This window comes from Ailuropoda melanoleuca, chromosome 13 (genome assembly GCF_002007445.2).
Source record: "Ailuropoda melanoleuca isolate Jingjing chromosome 13, ASM200744v2, whole genome shotgun sequence".
Taxonomy (NCBI): Eukaryota; Metazoa; Chordata; class Mammalia; order Carnivora; family Ursidae; genus Ailuropoda; species Ailuropoda melanoleuca.
The window spans coordinates 870427-892446 of NC_048230.1; the positions used below are offsets into that span (position 1 = coordinate 870427).

Genomic DNA, 22020 nt, shown 5'->3' on the forward strand with positions numbered 1-22020 from the left:
TCACCTTTTTGCCCTCAACAAAGGGGTAATACTTCCATCTGGATGGGAGATCAGCGAGTTGCTGATCTAAGGTAACAGAATCAAGGTCACACCTCAGCTTAGACTGACAATGTGAATGTTGTGTGCCCTTCTTTTCGCTGTGGAAAAGCTTAGGGACTTACGACATCCCCACCCTTCAAAACCCATGGTCAGGGGAGGACATTTAGAATTATATAATTAGTCATGGGCTTACAAAGCAATGAAATCAGGCAGTGAAAGAATCAGCCACAGAAACATGGAACCCCGTAAGAGGAAGACATAGTGTGACAGGTGGCGGGGGGGAGGGGGGCTTTTAGGGTTTCCTTAGGGATGGGTAAAAATCCTCCATCTGACAGATGAGAAACTCAAGTCTAACAAAGCCCAACATCTCCCACTGAACTGTAGAGGTGGTCTGACCTTGCCATAGGCTCAATAATGTCCCCCTCCAAAAGATGCTCGTCTTCAACCTCAGAATCTATGAATATGTGAAGTTACATGGCAACAAAAGGGAATTAGGTTGCAGATAGAATTAAGGTTGCTTAATCAGCTGACCCTGAGATGTGAAGAGGATCCTAGGTTATACAGGTCTGTCCAATTTAATCAAGAGTCCTTAAAACGAGAAGCCAAAGAGAGAGAAGCAGAGAGAAAGCAATGGGAGAAGGACTTGGCCAGTGCCGCTGCCCTTGAAGACAAAGGAGTAGAGCCCTGTCAACACCTCGACTTCAGCCAGTGAGGCTTCTCACCTCCAAAATTTTGACAATAAATCTGTGTTGTCTAAAGCCATCCAATTTGTGGTCATTTGTTTCAGTAGCCGTAAGAAAATAGTACAGACCTCCTGACAGGAAGAGCACAGGAAGACTTTATGGAAGGGAGGAGCTCTGACACTCCAGCACCATGACTCTGACTGGGTAACCTCTCCCCGCTCCCCAAAACTGAACTGCTCTGTGGCACATATTCACAGTCTGGGGTGAACTTTTACTTTGATATTCTGATACCTGCCTTGAAGCTCTTTCCCAACCTTCAAGAAACCAGGTGTGGACTCCTGACCTCCACTGACTGCACCTGGGACTCATGCAGCAAGAAGAAAGGCTGCCCAAGCAGATGGCAGAGAACCAAGCCATCCAAAGGAGACGGGGACACTGCTTGTCCAGGTGACTCAGGCTGGTCTGATGACCTGAGATGCCTGGGCCTCCTGGTTCCCACCTCTGCTGCCAGCCCTTGGGCTCTGGGTCCCTGCATCAGCCTTGTTCTCTGGGTGACAAGGCCCAACCTCGACACTTACTAGACCCTCAGCACTGGAAGACCCACCTTCCTGCTCCCCAGATCCGACTGTAGTGCCTAACCTACTTTCTGCTTCACTGTTTTGGTGTTTGAAGGATTCACTAGGGCTCCCAGACACCAGGATCCATTCCCTCATGGGGAAGTGACAGAGAGAGCATCATGCCAGGATTTCCTGCCTTTCTGAGCTTACCCAGGCTATCTTTGTCTCTATGCCCAAGCAGGGACCTCTGGACTCCTTAGTGGAGATCACGTCCCATCTTGGGTCACTCTCAGAGGTAGTTTCTGGGGCTTTTGCCTCCCTGCAGCCATCATACCCTTAAAGAGCAGAGATCGTACCTTCCCAGTTGAACGAGGGGTCACCAAGCATGAAGAGACAGATAGATAAGCCACAGCTCCTGCCTCCTGCTTCTCATGGCCTAACTCTCCTGACCACAGAATGACCACCCCAAAGGGAAACTCAAAATGCTGTCCCAAACTCCACCTGGACAGGCAGCCATACAGAGATCCAGTTGCATTCTCAAAATCATCCTGACCCCCACCGCGTCTCTGGGTAAGATGCAATTCGGGTCTCCTCTGAGCCCAGGCCACCTGCCAGGACCAGCCCATGGGAAGGGAGAGCTCTAGAAACAGCAGGAGAGCAGAGGTCAGGAGCCAGGGAGGATATGAGGAAAACAGTCGCTGGAGAGAGCAAGTCCCTCCCAATAACACTGAAATGAATCTTTTAACATCAAGTTGGTCAAAGGAAGCCTAGGTGAGGGGAAACTGGGGCTAGGCCCAGCAGCTGGTGGTCCCAGATAAAACCACCCAGCCACTCTACCTCCCCTCCCCCACCCCCTTCCAGCACTTCTCCCACTTCTTGCCTCCTGCCCTCTCCTTGCCTCTTCTCCCCTCCCCACTTCCTCTTTTCCTTTCTCCCTAGTCCCCCTCTTTTCCTCTTCTACAGCAGATGACACCACCCGGCCATCCACCCCTCACTTCGGCTTTCCATTTAGAGCCAACCAGCCATCATATTAACATCTGACATTTCAGAAACTTCTCTATCTTACTGCCAAATCAAATCAGCTCAGCCCACATCATTTGCTAACAAACCCAATTCTCTCCTGAAACAGGCTTGATTTCCATGTGTAACCAAGCCAGGGGGCTCCAAAGGCTCTCTCCAGGAAGGAGCCCCTGCCAACCCAGCCTCCTGCTAGGGGCATGGCAATTCCCTTCCAAAGGATTGTGTCATGCCCGCTGAGGGGCCGAGTTCACAGAACACACCAACCACTATGTTGTAAAGTTGAAATAATTTAGCAAAATAATAATAATAATAATATCTCTGCCCTCAAAGGTTTGTCTGTCTGTCTTTCTTTCTTTCTTTCTTTTTTTTTTTTTTTTTTTGTCTTTTACCTCATCTTTAGAGGACTCTTCTGGAAATTAATATCTTTTACAAAGAGGAAACATGTACCTAAATTTCAGCAATTCCTTCTGAGCTACTTGGCTTATTCCTCACTGGTTAAATGCAAGTAAAATCAAATTTAACTCTTTTTATTACAAAGGAGCACAAACAGTGAGATCCTGTGTATTTATGCCTCTATCTGAGTGTATGATGCCAAGATGTCTGGCCACTTAGCAAATGATAAGAAGGAATATGTCTGGATGGTAGGATTATTATTAGAGCTTTTTTCCTACTTTCTTTGTACTTTACAATTGCTCAAGTTTTTTATAATAAGCATGTGTCATTTTATTAAAAATAGTTTGCTTTTTGTTGCTTGTTATTTACTTGCAGAAAGCTCTTATGAAAATTCTCCAAGAAAATGCTGGGCTTTTTTTGTTCGGTGCCACATTCTCAAGGCTGGATTAATCACTGCAGATTCATAGTCACCGGTTACAAACATCTGTTAAGCACTGACCACTAGGTATTTATAAAGCACCTGCCCTGGGCCCCTAAGGTACCAGGCCCTATGGCAGCAAGAACGCACCCTGCCCGCTCAGGACAGTCCTAGGGCTGCACTGAGCCACTCTCTCCCAGCCCCGCCCCTGTAACATCCTGCTCCCTCCCACACACACCCCTCCAATCACCCTTGAATGACATCCAACTACACAGAGGTGAACTGGTCCTGGCAGAGCTTCTGGGCCTCACTAAGCTCCCATCAGGGGCTCCCGGAGAGGGCAACGCACAGCCTATCTCAAGTTAAATCGTAGCCCCCCAAAAGATAAGTCCGCGTCCAGGAACATGTGAATGTCAAGTTATTTGGAAAAAAGGTCTTTGCAGATGTAATTAACTTAAGGATCTCAAGATGAAATCACCCTAGATTACCCAGGTGGGCCCTAAATCCAATGAGTGACCCTATAAAAGACCCCCAGAGCAGAGACAGCCACAGAGAAGAGAAGGTCACGTGAAGACAGAGTGGAGTCACGCAGCCACAAGCCAAAGGACCGCCTGAACTACCAGAAGCTGGACGGAGCAAGGACCCTCCTCCCCTGGTGGTAACACAGCCTTACCAACACCTTGATTTCAGACTTCGGCCTCCAGAACACCCGAATAATAAATGTCTGTTGTTTTAAGCCACGCAGCTTGTGGGGTTTTGTTACAGCAGCCCCATGTAAGGAATATACACTTCAAGGCCTGAAACTCCATCTCCACACTCAGCTAGGGGCAGAGAATCTGCCAGGCGCCCAGCGGGGGATGCCAAGGGCACACGGGAGGTACCTACTGGGACTCATAACTGTGGATCATCTCTCTTCAGGAACAAAAAAAGAACCCTCCATCCACAGCCCCCAAAGCACTGGACACACTAGACTCACGCGTCAGGTGAAAGACACACAGGCAGGGGAGCAGGGGGGAAGGCGGGGCGTGGAATTGGCAGGACCCCTCCTGGGCCACTCTCTAAGAGGAATTATCTACGCAGCTACAAGAAAAGAGCGGGATTATCAGTGAAACCCCCCCATCAGCATTTAGCTCACTGCCCATGATAATAACCCCTAGTGTCCATTACATACCAATATATATAATACATGCATGTGCTTTATGAAGCCCTCGCTCACCCACTTCCTTCTGTAACCCCAGCAACCCAAGGGGGTGGGCTCAGTCTACAAACGGAGGAACTGAAGTTCACAGATCAGGAACTGTGCCATGTCACACAGTTAATAAATCCCAGGCCCAGGCCCAGGGCTCTGTCCCACACAGTCATCACAGGAGGCAGGACCCAAAATAAGCAGGGATGTCATAGAAGCAGGCACTAAGTTGGGGGCAGGACAGCTGGTCAAGGCCTCAAAGGCAGGTGGCATGACGAGGGCTGGAGAAGTGAAGGAAGCGTCCCCAAGGAGATTCTGGAACACCAACTGCTCTATCAGGGCACAAGACCCGTCTAGAAGTAGAGGCTTATTTTAATATTAGCCACAGGCAAAAGGAATTAGGGAGGACACTCCCGACAGGGACAAACAGATCATGAAATGCATTCCAAAGACGCCAGGACCCTGGCATCGCCAAGGCCCTGACTGCCCAGGTCTACACTCAGTTCAATCCCAAAATCCTTTACGCAGAGGCTGGCCTTGCAGGTGGTTTGTGCCACCACAAGAACCAGCCTCACCTGTGATCCTTGACTGGCTCTGGGCAGCCCAACTACAACAGATGGGAACGTGATCCAGAGGGGTGCTCCCTCCCTGAAGAACTCTTCCCCTGGGGCAGGACCCTTGGTTTGGGCCTTTTTCCAACACCCTCATTGTCACCCACATGTATCAGGCAGGGCTTGGCGTCTGAGACACAGGGCTCAGGTGAGGCCAGTCACACAAAATGTGATTTCAATTTTGTTCATTGGACCTGGAAAGGCAACTCAACCATGGGCACCAGGCAGGGCAAGAAATCAGGAGAAACTATATTACCAACAGAAAAATCGGTATATTTCCTTCTATACTTCTTCTCTAAGCATTGCTATCCTGTGGAGGAATCGTAACGGCTAATATTTCTGCAGCACATGCTACAGACCCCTGTCCTAAGTGACAGACATACATCATCTCAATCAGCCCCCATCACAACGGCATGAGGCAAGTTCTTTTACATCTCTGTCCTACCAATGAGGAAACTGAGGCACAGAGAAGTCACACGGCTAGGAAGTGTTAAAACCATAAGCCCAGGCAGACTGGCTCCTGAAACTGTGTTCTTAACTACTACTCAATATTACTTCACGTTTTTGAGAAAAAACATCAAAGAAGTCCAAGTCCAGGTCAAAGGAATAGGGTTATCCTCTGCAGTGGGGGAGGCCATGTGGCCTGGCAGAAAGAAAGGCGGAATGGGCTGGAGAATCAAGCAAGAGGGGAAGAGGGTTCCCAGAGAAAGCGTTCTGGAAGGCTAGCTGTTCCCCCCACACAAGGAAGAGAAGAAACAAGGCCCAAGTGGTCCACATGGCTAGGCCAAGGCCTGTGGCTTAGGCTTCAGTTAGCAATGTCGGGGAAGTAGGGCTCCCCTCTGATGCCTCCAGCTCAGAAGGCAAGGATCCCAAGGCTACATGGGAGCAGACCAGGGACTCCGATGTGCTGGTGGCTCCCAGTTCCCTAGAGAGAAGCCCCCACTACCTGTTTCTCAAGGGCAAGAACCATATCACCGACATCATCGTCGTCGTTATCAAAATTATCATCATTATCAGGAGTGCCTGGCTGGCTCAGTCAGTGGAGTGTATGACTCTTGATCTCGGGGTTGTGTGTTTGAGCCCGGTTGTGTGTTGGGTGTAGAGATTACTTAAAAATAAAATCTTAAAAAAAATCACCATCTGTTATCACAACCAATTATTGACCACCTACTATGTGCTAGGCACTCCACTAGCTACTTCATGGGTTAACTCATTACTCCTCGCACCGCCTCCTCCAGGTCAGGCGGCCATTGTCCCTGTATTACACGTGAAGAAATTAGGGGTCAGGGAGATTAAGTAACACGCTCAAATGAGTCACACACAGGAGTGTGGAGTAGTGTTTAAGACACCACGGGCTCCGGAGTCACACAGACAGACTTGAGTCCAAATCCTGGCTCTGCATTCACCAGCTGTGGGACCTGAGCAAATAACTTAACCTCTTCTGACAATTACAATCAGAGATGCCAGAAGTAATTCATCTCAAATGTCAACTCCAAATGACTGGCAGTGGCTGCCTGCAGTGCTTCAGGGAGAGGATTCTGAGACCACACTCAAAGTCGGGGAAAGAGTGCTGTGATCAATTACTGACCTCCACCGTGGGGCACAGGAGGGTGGAGTCACGTCTGGGCCATCCCTGCATCTAGAGAAACACTATGGCTCGTAGAAATAGCCACACGAACACATTCTACGGCCCGTGCTCTTGTGACTAAAGCACCAAAGCCACTCAGTCTTTTCAGTGACCAGATATCCACATGGGAATAAATGGACCTAGATTCTTTTTTCCTGCCACACACAACTAAACTGAGACAGATCTTGGACCCACAGCTAAAGCTATAAAACTTCTAGAAGAAAACATGGAAGAAATCCTTGTGATATGGAGTGAGCAGACTTCTTAGGACAGAGAAGGCAACAGACATAAAATGAAAAATTAGACATCATCAAAACTAAAGCTTCTGCTCATCAAAAACACTGTTAAGAAAAGGCTGAATTTGTACCCAGACTATGTAAAGAATGCCTACAAGAAGACAGCCGATCTTAAAGGGGAAGGAGCGGTGAAAGGGATTATAAAATGGTCAACAAGCATGTGAAGAACTGTTCAACATCATTAGTCATCAGAAAAATGCCAATAAAAACCACCATGAAATGCCGCTACAAGGCCACTCAAGTGGCTAAAACAAAACAGACTGACAAGGGCAAGCGTTGGCAAGGACGTGAGCCATCAACCCTCTCACACCGTTGCCAGCAGCAATGGGAAATGGTACAGCCCCGTGGCGACCAGCAGTTTCATACAAGTTAAAATTCACCTACCCATTGACCCAGAAGTTTCACTCTAGATATGTACCTAAGAGAAATGAAAACACTAGCTCCAAAAAACAAAAACAACGACACAAAACAAATCAGAATGTTCACAGCATTTGGCTATTCATTACAGCCAAAATTGGAAATAACCCAGATGTCCCTCGATAGGGGAATGAACAAATTGTGGTGTATTCACACAATGGCAATAGAAAGGAACAAACTGCTACCCACTCAGCAGCATGGGCAAATCCCACAGACGTTACACTGAGCTGGACACAAAGGAGTACATACTACATGATGCCTTTCAAATTACATTCTAGAACAGGCAAAACAAATTTAGAGTAGAAAAAAAAAATCCGAGCACTGGCTATTTCTGTGGCAGGGGGCAGTGTGGGGGGGGATGACTAGAAAAGGACACAGCGGAACATTCCGGGGAGACAGAAATGTCCTACACATGAATCAGAGTAGGGTCACATGAATGTATCCATTAATGAAAGTACACAGTTAAGATTTATGCATTTGAATGTAACTACATTTTCTTTTTTCTTTTTTTTAATAAATCTTTTTTTTTTTTAAAGATTTTATTTATTTATTCGACAGAGACAGAGACAGCCAGAGAGAGAGGGAACACAAGTAAGGGGAGTGGGAGAGGAAGAAGCAGGCTCCCAGCGGAGGAGCCTGATGTGGGGCTCGATCCCATAACGCCGGGATCACGCCCTGAGCCGAAGGCAGACGCCCAACCACTGTGCCACCCAGGCGCCCCTGTAACTACATTTTCTGACAAGCAGTTATACCTGAGGTGATTTGCAAGAAGTGTAAGCTAGTTGGTCTAAAAGCATGAACAAAATCAGGGACAACACGCACGTGTGCAGATACGCACACATGGGGGTGGCCTCAGGCAGGTGGTGCACACGTAGACATCGCCATGTTCTTCCAGCCTTCCAGGTGCACCCCCACAGATCCAGATCCAGGCAAGCCCTTCCTCATGTCTGCACCATCTTCGAGCTCCTGGGGTGACTCCCAAGTAGCTCCCAAGGGGGTGACATCTGGACAGGTGACATAAATAGGGGTCCGTGTGGAGACCAGAGATGGCTCTCCCAGGGCCCACAGAGTGTCACCAAGAGAACCTGTGCAGGGGTGGTAATGGGGAAACAAATATTTGTCCTGACTCTCACATCCCCCTCCAGGGCTTTCTTGAAGAGGGGGAAACCAAACCTTCCTGTTATGTACTTTAGCCCTTCCCGCCCCAAGAAGGTCCCCAACATCCTTCTCACAAATGCCTCCTCACCTCGTCCATACAGAATTGGTAGATCTCAGGGGGGCAGACACCCCCTCCACTCAACCCTGACGGAAGGGGGCAGTCTCCCTTCCCAGCATGGACAGAAGAGAGGAGGCTTGGAAGCAGAAAAAAACTGGAGAGCTGGCTTTGGGCCTGAGGCCGAACTGCAAGCTGGAAAGGAAAGCCCAGCCCTGTCCCCTGGGGGAGAGAACGGCTGATGAACAACTGGTGAGCCTGGGGGGGTGGGAGGAGGAGACCTGCACAGCTCGGCCCAAAGGGAATGAAGAGGGTGCAGAGGACAAGCTCCTGAGACTCCATTTTCTTCCCTATCATCTGGAGACTTATACACCTGCCTGACCTACCCCTGAGGGTTTCAAGGGCATTAGTGAGTCATGGAGAGCAAAGTACCAAAGGAACAATGTAGGAATAAGACTTCCTGTTCATCCCCACAGCAGGAACCCCAGGCCCCCATTACCTTCTTCTGGAAAAGAGATCTGAGAGGGACTGCCCTCAGACTCAACAAAGCAGGATAGAGAAGGTCCAAGAGGGAGCTGCCCTCAGACTCACACAAGGGAAGATGGAGTAGACTGAGCAAGGGTCGCCTCACAGCTGATCAGGCCACCGCAGGCCTGGTGCGGATCCAGAGACAAATATGACAGCTCAGGTCAAAGTCAGAACGAGCCCAAGCATTGTCACCTTTGACAAAATGCCCTGCACACTCACTGTGAGCTGGGAGACAGTCAGGAGGGTCAACCCCAACCTCTTCACTTCACAAGGCCCAGAAAGGTTGTTGTCTCCGGTCAGCCCTAGGGGGTTAGCCCACCCCCGCGCTTGCCATCAGGGCCCTTCTGCCCACCCCACCTCGCCTCCCCAAGAAGCTATCCTCTCTCCTCTCCGGCCCATTGAGAAACCACAGGACACATCTGAGCTTGTCACACACTGAGCCATAAGGTTTCTTCTGCTCAGTTAAGGCCCCCTGTAAACAGCAGGCCCTTTGAGGGGTGAGGACTGTGGCCTCGGTTTGACCCCACAGAGCCCAGCGCAATGCTGGGCACACACAGTCGGCCCTCTCTCAATGCCTATTGATCCATCTGGGCATGAAAACCAGATAAAAAAATGTGGACGTGGAAACAATCCGCAGCATTCCCAGGGAGACAGCCCCAAACCGCTCTCCCAGCCCACCCTGCACCATCCACAGCGTGAGTTCTGGCTGGAACTGGGCTCTCATTCAGCCCATCTGCTTAGCATCTCTTTGGTTGCTTTTTCTCAGTTTCATATTAGGAAAAAAAAAAATCCCCCTGAAAAACACAAACAGCAAAGGGGCGGGGGAGGGGAAGTAAAGAGCAGTTGCATCAGGGGCTCAGTGGGGGCAGGAGCCTGGGCTGAGGAGGTTCTCGAGGGGCTGCAGGCTCCCTCTGCTCCAGCAGTCCCTTCCTGATGGGGCTGTCCTGGCTGTGAGGGGTGGGATGAGAAGAGCACTTTATCAAAACTGGTTTGGGTCTGAGACTTTAACTTACCATACTGACCATAGGGGGAACACCACTAACTTCAGGGGACCTTAGGTGAGTCCAATTTCCCATCCAATTTATCTATAAGAGAAATGAATCATCCCCCCCTGACATTCTGTGACTCCCAAGTTAATCCACCAAAGTGAGAGGCCTGCCACCCCCGCCCCAAGCCTGCACTGCCCCCACTGCCCAGATGCTGGGGGTAGGGTAGGGACCGTGCTGCAGAACCCCCCAAGGCCAGAGACCCTGGTGAGAGGCTAGCTTCCACCCTGGATGTCTCAGAGAGCGGTGTGCAATAATAACCTGGGGAGCTCGGGAGATCAGCAAAGCAGACGCCTGATCCCACCCTGGAGCCCGACATCATGAGTGGGAGGCCAGGACCACGCAGGTAGAGACCCCACCTACGACTGATGAGGAAAGAGGGAGCTTCAGTCTGCATCTTAAAGAACACATGTCTAAGGGATAATTTAGACAAGTGTGACCTGGAGATAGAGGGTCTGCCAGGATATGAGATTCAAGCAACACCAGAGAAACAGGAGCTCAAACACAGGCTCCCCCGACCTGGATGTCCCAGACGGTGCTCCGCCATAAACATCCACCAGCACCCACCCACGCCGCAGACTAGGAGAGTCACTGCCCTCGAGGAGCTCAGCGCGGGGAAGTGTCGGACGGCCAGCAACAGGACTTGGTAAGTGCCGTCACCAAAGAGATGCTCCCTCTGTAATGAGCAGGCTGGTAGGAGGACTGTGGTTCTAACCGTATGAGTCAGTTTGCTTTGCCAAAGGACAAAAATACGCTAGCCACAGACAGCCTCCTAACCACGGCCACAGGCTAAGTCTTTGCCACAGAACAAGCCCAAATAACAGTCGTAAGGGGATCCCTAAGTCCAAGTACACCCACACATACACACACTGACCCCCAACACCAACCACAGACGGGTCCCAACCCCAGTGTGAGCCTTCAGGGCGACCCCTCGTATGTTCCTCTGAGTCCTCAGCTCTGACCTTGGCCTTGGGGCTTTGGACAGGAAAGCCACCCGACAGGTTGCTGCTCTGCTCTTGAGCCTGCCTGGAGCTCCCGTCAGGCCAGGCTTATCCCCAACAGACCACCGGGCCCTGTGCCAGCCACAACAGGGTAGGCTTAGATACCCAGCGGACGGTCATAATGTTTTGAATGAATCCCTATGTTAACTAACAATCTCTTACTTACGCTCCAGATTCCGGATCAGCACCTCTCCCTCCTGTATCCATGCACCCTCCTGGCTCCCTCCTCTCAACATTTCCACTCACTCCTCAGCCCACCCGCCTGCTGTCCACTCCTCCCACCCCAGAACTGTTCCAAGTTACAGCAGCACCACCAGGCCACTGAGGGCTCCAACACCATACCTGGCCTCTCTGTAGCAGTTGACATAGCTGCCCATTCTTCCTTCGTGAAACGCTCCTCCCACCCAGTCTCCTGCCTCCTCCACATCAGCCTTTGCCCAGGGGAGCCCCTCAGGGCACCGCCCCAGGAATCTCTCCTCTTCTCACTCCGCCTTCTCCCTGGAGTGCTCACTGCCCCTGGCCCAGCCCTCTACCCCAAGCTTCAATTCCCACCTCTAGAAAAATGGCTCCAGATTACTACCTCCAGTCCAGACCCTTCCTGAGTCGGCCCCCAAATACTAAGCAGCTCACTGACACCCTCGTTTATGTTTCAAGCATGTACAACACAGCACTTAGAACTTCAGTCTTCATCCTCCCTCTGGGGTACCCCGTCTCAGAGAACAGCTGTACCATTTATCAGTTGTTCCAAACCCAGAGCCACTCTTGCCTCTTACCTCTCCCCACATCCTCCCTATCTCATCAGTCTACCTCCTAGGAAATCAGAGATCTGACCACTTCCAAATAACCCCACAAACCCCTCAGAGTCAGGCCACCATCATCCCCTCCCCATCCCTGCACCAGACTCCCTCAGTGACCTCCCAACCCCTCCCCCACTTTCCACTCTGCTCCTCCTACAAATTCTCCCCCCAAGAGCCAGGGTGATTTTCCAAAAGTACCATCATCTGGCTACTGTTCTGACTAAAATCTTCAATGACATCAATGCCCTTAGTTGGGATAAAGCCCAAAATCTTCAACAAAACTTCTAAGGGTCTAGATGGAAGGGATGGGCAGAGTGGGTGAAGGGGAGTAGGAGGCACGGGCTTCCAGGTATGGAATGACTAAGTCAGGGGATGAAAGGCACAGCACAGGGGCGCCTGGGTGGCATAGCGGTTAAAGCGTCTGCCTTCGGCTCAGGGCGTGATCCCGGCGTTATGGGATCGAGCCCCACATCAGGCTCCTCCACTATGAGCCTGCTTCTTCCTCNGTATGGTGACAGCTGGGAGCCACACTTGCGGGGAGCACAGCAGAACCTATAGGCTTGTCGAGTCACTATGCTGTACACCGGGTGTCACCTATACTTCAACATAAAAAAATCCTCAGATTAAAAATTTTTTAAAGTAAAAAATAAAATAAAACTTACAAGGGTCTGCCTCTTCGTCCCTAACTGCAGACGCTCTGGCCACTCTGGTTTTCCGTTCTGCCCGCACTGCCTCCTCCCTCCTGCTCCAGGGGGCTCACGGAGCCTGCCGTACTACGTCCCCCACCGAGAGTCTGCCTTTCTACGGAGCTCCCAACCCAACGATGCAGGCACTGCTGGTCCCTTGGCCTCACTTCGAGCATCAAGCACCTAGAACACTCTCCTCCTCCCTGAGGTTAGACACCTTTGCCTAACACAGTCCTACGCAACTCTCAGAGCTCAGCTTCCACATCATTTCCCAAGAAGTCCTGCCTGGCTCTCTCCAAGGTTAGGTTCGATTCACGCACACATACCCCTTACATCGTCCCCAAGCTATGCTGTGCTTCTCCCTTGGAACGTTCATCACACCTAATGCCCATCCTTCATCTTCAATTTGGTTTTTCAACTTTCACCTCCCGCCCCCTAGCTAGATGACAAGCTCCAGGAGGGCGGGGACCATGACACCTTGTTCACTACAAGGTTCCCCAGCACTCAGCACCGGGCCTGGCACAGGGCCAGCACTTATGGTAGAAAGTTGTTTGGTCTTGCCTGCCCTGCAACCATCTCCCCATCTTCTCCTAATGACACCTCAATATTCCTTTGAGGAACTACCCCTCTCCCACTCTTGGTTTTTTGGGCTTAGATAGTGGGCATGAGATCCAGGTCTGGCCAATCAAAGCCCTCACCTCTCTGGCCGCAATGATCACTTCAGAGCTAGACTGCTTCAGAGTGACCTAAGCCAGGCCCCCAAGCTTCCTCCCTGGGACTTTTGTTAGAAGTACTTCTTTCCACTGAAGTTACTAAGCAGGTAGGAGCTACTGTCACCATCTTGCCATGACAGACACAGAGCTTGACAAAGAATGAAACCAATACAGAAGAGAGATGGAAAGAGACAGACTCACGGATGTAGCCATGCCGAGAGTCTATACTTGCCATTACAAAGCAATAAATTCCGTTTAATGTAATGCTTAAGCCAAAGTGAGTTATGTTTCCGTCACTTGTAACCAAGAGTCCTGACTAATACAACATTCAAGCAAGTACTGGGTGTTGAATGAATTAAATGAGCATGTGAGTAAGGGAAGCCTGCCAAGAGAACTCAGTGACTCCTCCTAGGGGACTTCCAGGGTTCTTCCTGCAATCTCCCACCACCCATGAGCACAGTGACAAGCATCCCACATCCAACTTTGCAGACCAAGGGGCTGAAACTCAGAATGGTGACGTGCTTCGCAGCATTACCCTATGCAAACAAACCACCCAGCACCTGGCTCAGATGCCTGCACTGATACACTGAGGCTGATGGAGGTGTTCTGCCTTTCAGTGCCCCGGGTACCCCACCAGGAGGAAAGCAGAGCTGTCCTCGGTCAGCCCTGCGCCCCACCAACACCTGAACTCCTAATCCAACCAGGGCAGGCTCACATTCTATGATACCCCCCCTCAGTGCATACCACACAGCTGTCTGCATGGTGGGCATCTAATATGAGATGATAACGGAAGGGTGGCTTTCATCTACTTCCTTTGGGGGGGATCATTTGCCAACAGATCAGGTTAGGGGAGCCCCTGCTCCTCTAGATGTCCCCTCAGATGACTCAGGACGCTAGTCCTCAGACTTCTTCAGAGCTAGTCCTCACCTGGCGCGAACTGTGGGTGGGAGGGAGGGAGGGAGGGAGGATCACGTGCTGCCACCCAGGCAGAGATACTGGCTGAGCCAAAGGCCTCCCTGAGAGCCAGCTCAGGCCTGGGACCATCCTGTCGGGGATACTGACAGCTGAAAGGAGACGGGCGTGGTGGGGGGAGGGTACAGTTGCCTCAGCTCCTTTCCAGGAATGAGCAGTCAGGGCCCCGCGTTCTGGGAGGTGGTTTCCCAGGAAAGAGACTTGTGACTGCAGTGCTAAGAAGAAAGAATTCCTGACCCCTAGAAGCCCTAGAGCAGCTCTCCCACAGGGACTGGGGTGACAGGAGGGCCAGTCAGAGGCTGGCAGACCAGCCTGCAAGTGCCACTCAAGTCCCAGGACGGTGCCACCCGCAAGACCCGCCTTCCCCAGCCCCAGCCCCAGGAAGCCCTCCTGGGCAATAGCCCCTTAAGACACCAGCCCACAACCGTTTCTCAGCCCTTTAGCTAAGATCAAGTGAAGACACCAGGCTGCATTCAGTCTCCTCACTCACTCCTGCCTGAGCCCCTCGTGCTGGACCCCACAGCTCCCCAAGGCCTCATCCAGCCCCTGACACCCCCAAGTCTCAGTCACACTTTCCTCCCGAGGTGTCGGGCACTCTGTGGCACCCACTGGATGGCAGCAGCGGGGCCTGGACCAAAGGGACAGCCACTTCCCCTCCCCACTTACCAATTCGGAGCCTCTTACCTTCATGGTGGGTGGTGCAGTGAGAGGAGGGGACAGCGGCCGGTCGGGGAAGGTCACATCGGAGCTGTTGGCCAGCTCCTGCTTCCTGTGAAGAGGCCACAGAACACAGAAGAGGTGAGTGAGGGCCTGCCTGAGCCATTCCCTCTCTCTGCCTACAGGAGCTGGGCATGGGGACCAGTCTGTTAACACACACCGTGTGAAACCAGACTGGAGCGCATTCTCTGCTGGGATGTACTGAACTTTGTTCTGTTTTGTTTTGTTTTAAAACCTAGCACAGTCCGGGTACTCCTGACTCAGCGGGTTAAGCATCTGCCTTCGGCTCAGGTCACGATCCCAGGGTCCTGGGATGAAGCCCCACATCGAGCTCCCTGCTCAGAGAGGAGTCTGCTTCTCCCTCTCCCTCTGCCCCTCACCCCTGCTCATGCTCTCTCTCTCTCGCTCGCTCTCACTCTCTCTTTCAAATAAATAAAATCTTTAAAAAACAAACCTAGTCCAGTATAGCCAGAAAATACATCCTTTTATTTTATTTTTTTAAGATTTTACTTATTAATTTGAGAGAGAGAATGAGCACAAGTGGGGGGAGGCAGAGGGAGAAGCAGACACCCCGCTGAGCAGGGAGCCTGATGCGGGGCTCAATCCCAGGACCCTGGGATCATGACCCAAACTGAAGGCAGACACCCAACCAACTGAGCCACCCAGGCGCTCCTGTTTTATTTTTTTCTTATTTTTTTTATTATTTATCTATTTATTTATTTTATTTGAAAGAGAGAGCGTGTGTGTGCAAGCAGGGGGAGGAACACAGGGAGAGGGAGAACAAGAATCTCAAGCAGATTCCCTGCTGAGTGTGAAGCCAGACCTGGGGCTTGATCTTATAACCCTGAGATCATGACCTGAGCAGGAATCAAGAGTCCCGCGCTTAACCCACCCTTAACCCGGGCGCGCTGGGGCTACTCCACGTGTCGTTCCTGCACCAATCATATCAGCATCACCGGGGAACTTGTGAGAAATGTAAATTCTCAGGTGCACACCAGAGTCTCCAGTGATAGGGCCTAGGAATCTGGGTTTTACAATCCCTCCAGGTGTTCCGATGTGCAACGCAGTGAGAACCACCGCTCTAAAGACATGTAAGACCCACAATGCCTACGGGCCTCAGAGGCACTGACAAATTCTGAAAGGCATCAAAATAAATGTAACCGTTTTACCGCAATGACATAGTGGGAAATAATTCAGCCCTGAAACTGCAGCAGTTAGCATTTATCTTCAAGCATTTTCATTTGTCAAAATTATAGTGGTTAATAAAATACAGCTATACATTTGGTAGATGTATTTCAAAATACATTTGAATTCAAGACCAAAAAAAAAGAGAGACAGAAGAGGAGTATAAACATTTGTGAGTCATCCTTCCTGGGTACCCTTCGACCCGATGAGCATGCGTGTGCGTGCGCACATACACACGCATACACACACACACACACACCATGGCCAGAGAGCTGACCTTGGGAGGATGCGGCTGCCTGCTGTGTGAGTGGCAGGTAGAACTTATTTTAGTCCATGTGGGCTAGGACCATGGAGAAGCAGCTCAACAGAGTTGTGTCACCATGACAACATGACAGCAACAAGTTCACCGTTCTCACATACTCCCCACTTTCCATCTGGCCTTCGCTGGTGACCAGGGAGTGCTAGCTTGCAGTCCAATCACCAGGCAGAATGTTGGCAGTGAGCTAAGCATTTGGAGCAATGGTTACGCAACAGGGCCAGCTGGGCAGAACCTAGGGGAGCCCCCAGCGAGGGAGTCTGGTGTCCTGGACGTGCCCTGACTATCTCCTGGGACAGCAGGGAGAGCTGAGGGTAACAGTAGTAAGAGTCCAAGGCCAGGCTGAGCCACCAAGGCTCCCAACTTTGCAACTGTTTCCTTCTCCAGAGCCTCACCCTGAAGTAGCCCTGACACCTGGGTCCCACTTCAATGACCAAAGGACCCCCACTGCCACCTCAAGAGAATGCTTCTGTACTTTCCAGGCCACCTCCTGCCAACAGGGATGACAGCTCCAACCCCGGGCATCCATCGTGAGAGAAGCCCACCCTCCCTACAGAGCACCAGAAGAAGCCCTTGCCCTGCGAGCCAGACACCCCCCAGCCTGGCTCCCCTTAGCCCACAGGGCAGCCCAACCTGCAAGAGACCAGGCCAGGTGCTGTGGGGCCCTGTCTACCCTGGCATGACTCTTGCCTACCCCTGCAGCGGGCCAGGCCTCATTGTCCTCGAGGCAACCAGGTAAGGAGGCTGCATGAACATCTGGCTTCGTAGAAGATCCATATGACCCCCATTAACCTCGACCTGCCAATCCCCCTTTCTGATCCTCCATCTGTCTCTTTCTTCATGTCTGCCTGGACCTAGCTCTCACTCTGGGGGGGGGGGGGGCCCCCCCAGGNACTGTAACTGGCACACGAACCAGCAGGGCCACGACTCAGCACGTGTAGATGTGCACGTGCTCACACACAAAGGACTGAACGAGGCTCCTTCCACCTCTCCGTTGAGAGCCACCTCCTCTCATGGCCTTGGGCCAGTGTGAGGTCTAGCCCAGCTGCTCTGGCCCTCACCTGCCTGTGGACCCCACAGAGCTGGATCCCAGCACAGGCTCGCCCCTTCCAGCTGTTGCGCCCTCTCCCAAGCAGCTACCACTCCTCCTCAACGGACCCAGCCCCTGAGAGCCACAGTGGCTGAAAGGGAGAGGAAGAAGGATGAACAGGGATGGGGCACCACCCTCGGGTCCCCTAAGGTGAGGATGGACAAAAGCAGCTCCCCTCGGGGGCTGGGAGCCAAGGAGGAAGCATGTAGGGAGGGGACAGGAGGCAAGCCCCATGCCCAAAGTCTACAGGACTGTTCAGGGGTTAGCTGAGGATCTCTGGATGACTCTCTTGGAGGAGGCTGTGGCACACTTGCCTGACTGCGGTCCTGGCTCTCCAGGGACACAAATCCTAGAGGAGGGCAATGTTGGCAGGCTTTTAGTATCACTGATCTAGGGACAGTCAAATACAGACTCACGCTGTCTGCTTCTCTCCACATGGTGCAAGATGTCCACTCCCATGGGACCAAAGCAGATGTGATCATTACCCAAGGCCCCTGAGTCTCAGCAAAGGGCCACCACGCCCCACCCCTCCTGCGCTGAGCCCCACTTCCCTGGGCCAGCCTGTTTTCCCTGAATGCTGGCAGAATCTCCTGGGACCAGTCTCTAGGGAGTGGTGGGTACAATTCAGTGGGGGCACAAGGTGCCTTCCAGCCAGAAGGATGCCTTGAGTGGTGTCTGGAGCCTGGAAGGTACTGGAGCAGGAATGAGCACCAGCGGCTCGTGGCTTCACGCTTGTTTTAGGGCTCTGTCCAAGACTCCAGATGGGAAGCCAGGGTAGACAGAGGCAAGCCTGTTGCCCTCAAAAACAGCAGAACTCAGAGTACACACAGGCCCTAGGTCACAAACCTACCCCGCCTTGGTATACCGATGGCTTTGAGTGGCACCTGTTGGGGGGGACGGGACACACGGCTCCATCTCCATTCTCAACTCCTAGAAGCCAAAGGTACTTAATTAAGAGCCAACTGCCTATTACGAATCGTGTCCCCCAAAAAGATATGTTGAATTCCCAACCTCCAGTACCCGTGACTATGTCCTTATTTGGAGATGTAATCAAGTTAAGAGGTCATTAAGGTGGCCCCTTAATTCAATTTGCCTGGTGTCCCTAAGAGAGGCAAAGGTGGCCGTGTGAAGCCACGGACACACGGAGAATACCACGTGACGACAGAGGCAGAGCCCGGAGTGACTCAGCTGAACGCCAAGCCCCACTGGGAGCCGCAAGACGCAAGGCCGGCCTCCACCCCAGAGCCTCCAGAAGGAGCAGGTCCTGCTGGCACCTTGGTTTGGGACTTCTAGCCTGCTGTTTTAAGCTGCCGGCCCGTGGCGTGTGGATACGGCAGCCTTAGGACACGGGGGCACTGCCAAAGTCGCAGGCTCTAACCTTGCCTTTGTCATCGGAAAACCAAAAACAAAGACAACAGAATGCCCCGCTGGCACCTCACCACCCCTGCCACGGTCAGCTGGGCTCAACCTCGTCCTGCCCCGGCCCTCACGCCCCTTGTGTGCTGTGCGGGAGCCACCCTCCCAGGGACAGCCAGGCCCAGCCCGGTCACCAGCTGGTGCTAAGACAGAGTAAAAACTTGGGTGCTCAGTGCCATTCCAGCCCTTTCTCAGGCAAACAAATCACACACAAGTAGGTGAAAGAGGCATGATTATACCAAGAAATAACCTTGAATCTGCTCTCATTTATTATAAGCAAAAGGTAAGTTATTAGCAGAGATGGTATCCTTACTATTATTTGTAACAACTTTCTTGTGACCCACAGTGATCCTGACATTGTCAAGGCACTGAGTCTGAAACTGTCTCTCCAACCAAGCCAGCCACACAGCTCCAACGATGACCCACACAGGGACCCAAAAGAGGAGGGAAAAAGGGGAACGAAGAGAAGGCAGAAGAGGGAGGAGGAAGACCATACACTCTGCTCAGCGAGAAAGGTGGTTAAGCGTGGACATGAATGGACAGGTCAGGGGCCTCCTCCAGCCTCTGGGGGTCGTGCGGGTGCTACCCACTCAGCAGCCCTGTGCCCCAGATCCACCTAGCACTGAGGTTCTCTGCTCTGGGATTCCTTCCCCAGGAGCATGGACAAACCTGGGGCAGCTGGGAGAGGGCCTGGCTGGCTTTAGCCAAATGCAGGTCTCAAGAGGAAACGACCAAGGAGTCTGTGGTGGAAGCAAAGAAAGCCAGGGGATGGCTCACCCAGATGGGATTGTTCACCCCCTCCCCCCTCCCCCGGAGAGGGCCCTACTTACAGCACCCAGGCCTTCTAGCTCCTTCCGTCCAGCCTCGGATTTCTCTGCCCTAGACCGTCTAAGGTCACCTCCCCCCCACTTCTATGAAAATGCCCTACGCTAGGGTTCAGGAGACTCCCGGGTTCCAGTCTGGCTCTACCTGCTACCCCACTGTGTGCCCTTGGGTAAGTCACCTTACGTCTCTGTGTCCCACCTCCTGCATCTGCAAAGATGACGGCAATGATGTTCTGAGGAATTAAATGTAATGGCTGTGAAATAAAACATAAGTCCTATACAAATATAGACCACTATTACTATCATCATCTTTATTGTTATTATAAGTCCTAAAATGGGGATCTGATCTCCAAGTGGAGAAAGAGAAGCAAGGAAGGGTCCAGGACTGTTTAACGTCTTTGGAAACCCTTCTGGCATCTCAAAAAAGCACCAGTTCTAGCCCCAGGGATCCACTCTCAGGATCATAATGATCAGTTAATAATCAACAACAGGAAAAATACTCACCAATCAGCAGATGGCTCTGGGGCCAGGTTTAAGGCCTCCTTCTGGCAGAGTTCTTCCAAACCTACACACACCCTCTGTCTGCATCTCTCACCCCATAGGTCCCCAGCCACCCAGCCACAGCTGGCTCTGCTTTCTCTTGCTTTCCAAAGAGCCAACCTGCAGGAATGCAGACAGCTGGTCACTGTAGAGAGCTTCCCAGGAAAACCAAATCAAAAGGAACAAGACATACCATTCACAACGCCTAAAGGTGGAAATCACCCAGTGTCCATTAAGCAATGAACAGAAAAACAAAATGCAGTCTAGCCACAGGATGGAATAGTAATCAGCCATGAAAAGGAACAAAGTACGGATTCAGGCTACGGTGTGGATGAACCTCGAAAACATTACGCTGCGGGAAAGAAGCCAGTCACAAAAGACCACATACAGTGTGACTTTATTTACAGAAAATGTCCAGAACAGGCAAATCCGAGACAGAAAGTAGATTAGTGGTGGCCAGGGGCTGGTGGGGACTGGGGAAGAATGGGGAGTGACAGCTAATGGGTTAGGGGCTTCTTTCTGAGAGGATAAAAATGTTCTGGAACTACACAGGTGATGGTGACACAACTGTGTAAATATACCAAACAGCACTGAATTACACACTTTAAAGGGTGAATTTTACGGTGTGTAAATTATAACTCAGTTTTTAAAAAGGATTAAGAGAGAAGGGGCTGAATGGGCTCTACTTCTGTCATTTCTGCTGCTTACTTCCTGCTCTGGCTGCCTCTTGGTGCTCCCAGGGCTGCGGGCTGCGTGTAAATTTTGGCTTTGTGGCAAAGCTCCAGAATCTGACGAGGGTTCCCTTACTACTCACACCTGTTGAAAGCAAGGCCTGCCATCTCCACTCCCAGCACTCAGAAGGACCTGCATTGTCATTTATTTGGAGAGATCGTTTGAGTTTTAACTTTTCATATTTCCCCATCCTATGTAACTAACTAGACTGTAAACAATAGGAATAACGTAACATGAAAAGCTTCACGAGAAATCATAAGAAGCAGACACGCTGAGAAGAAAGAGGAATTAGAAGCCAGGACTAACTCTAGGCCTGACGAGCTGAACCTCAAAGTCTCTCTGCTTTCCCTGCTTTCTCATCTGCAGAATGGGCAGGTTAGCTCCCAACACCTGTTCTCTGAACAGGACTCAGAAAATTGTGCTCAGCTCCTCAGTGACTAGTATCTTAGAGAGGTTTTTTGGTGGCAGACAATTATGTGGTCCCTGGGCAAGGTGGGCCAGGGGGAGGGCTGAGGAGGGGGGAAAGGCTGGGTGCAGACTGAGGGTCCAGGCCCAGGAGAGTCTGCCTTGCTGTCTACAGAGACGCCAGGCCCTGTGGCACAATCACGTAGCCCTCATCCTAGCAGCCAGCGGTGCTGGGGCATCGCTAGGTTTGGAAACATATTCCAGAAGTTCCGTCCAGGCTTGGCAGGATAGCCTGGCAGCGGGCTGGAGAGAGGAGAGGGCCAGGCAGATGGACAAGGCGCATGGTGGATCCAAAGCACTGGCTTTATGGTTCAACAGGCCTGGATTTGAATTCTAGCCCTACCCCAATTAGCTGTGTGACCCTGGTCAGGTCACTTCATCTCAGCGCCCCTCAGCTTCCTCATCTGTAAAATGGTTAATTACAGCCCCCTCAGCAGTGGCCTGAATAAGGCCTATGAGGCACTTGGCACAAGGCCTGGTTTCGGAAGACCTTGTCGCCACCGCAGCTGTTGCCAAGGCTGCCGTCAAAGGG

The 22020-nt window shown here is 51.6% G+C and overlaps 1 protein-coding gene across 6 annotated transcripts in view; it reads right to left on the reverse strand.

Moving 5' to 3' along the window:
* Positions 1-22020, reverse strand: part of RAP1GAP2 (RAP1 GTPase activating protein 2) — a 177507-nt gene that overhangs the window by 86824 nt on the left and 68663 nt on the right. For 3 of the 6 annotated variants that reach the window (XM_034640330.1, XM_011223399.3, XM_034640332.1), the window contains one exon: positions 14888-14972. In XM_034640330.1, coding sequence (XP_034496221.1) covers positions 14888-14972 — 85 coding nt within the window. Of the gene's footprint in view, positions 1-14869; positions 14973-22020 lie in introns of all 6 variants that reach the window. The other 3 variants (XM_034640331.1, XM_034640333.1, XM_034640334.1) reach the window with 1 other exon arrangement.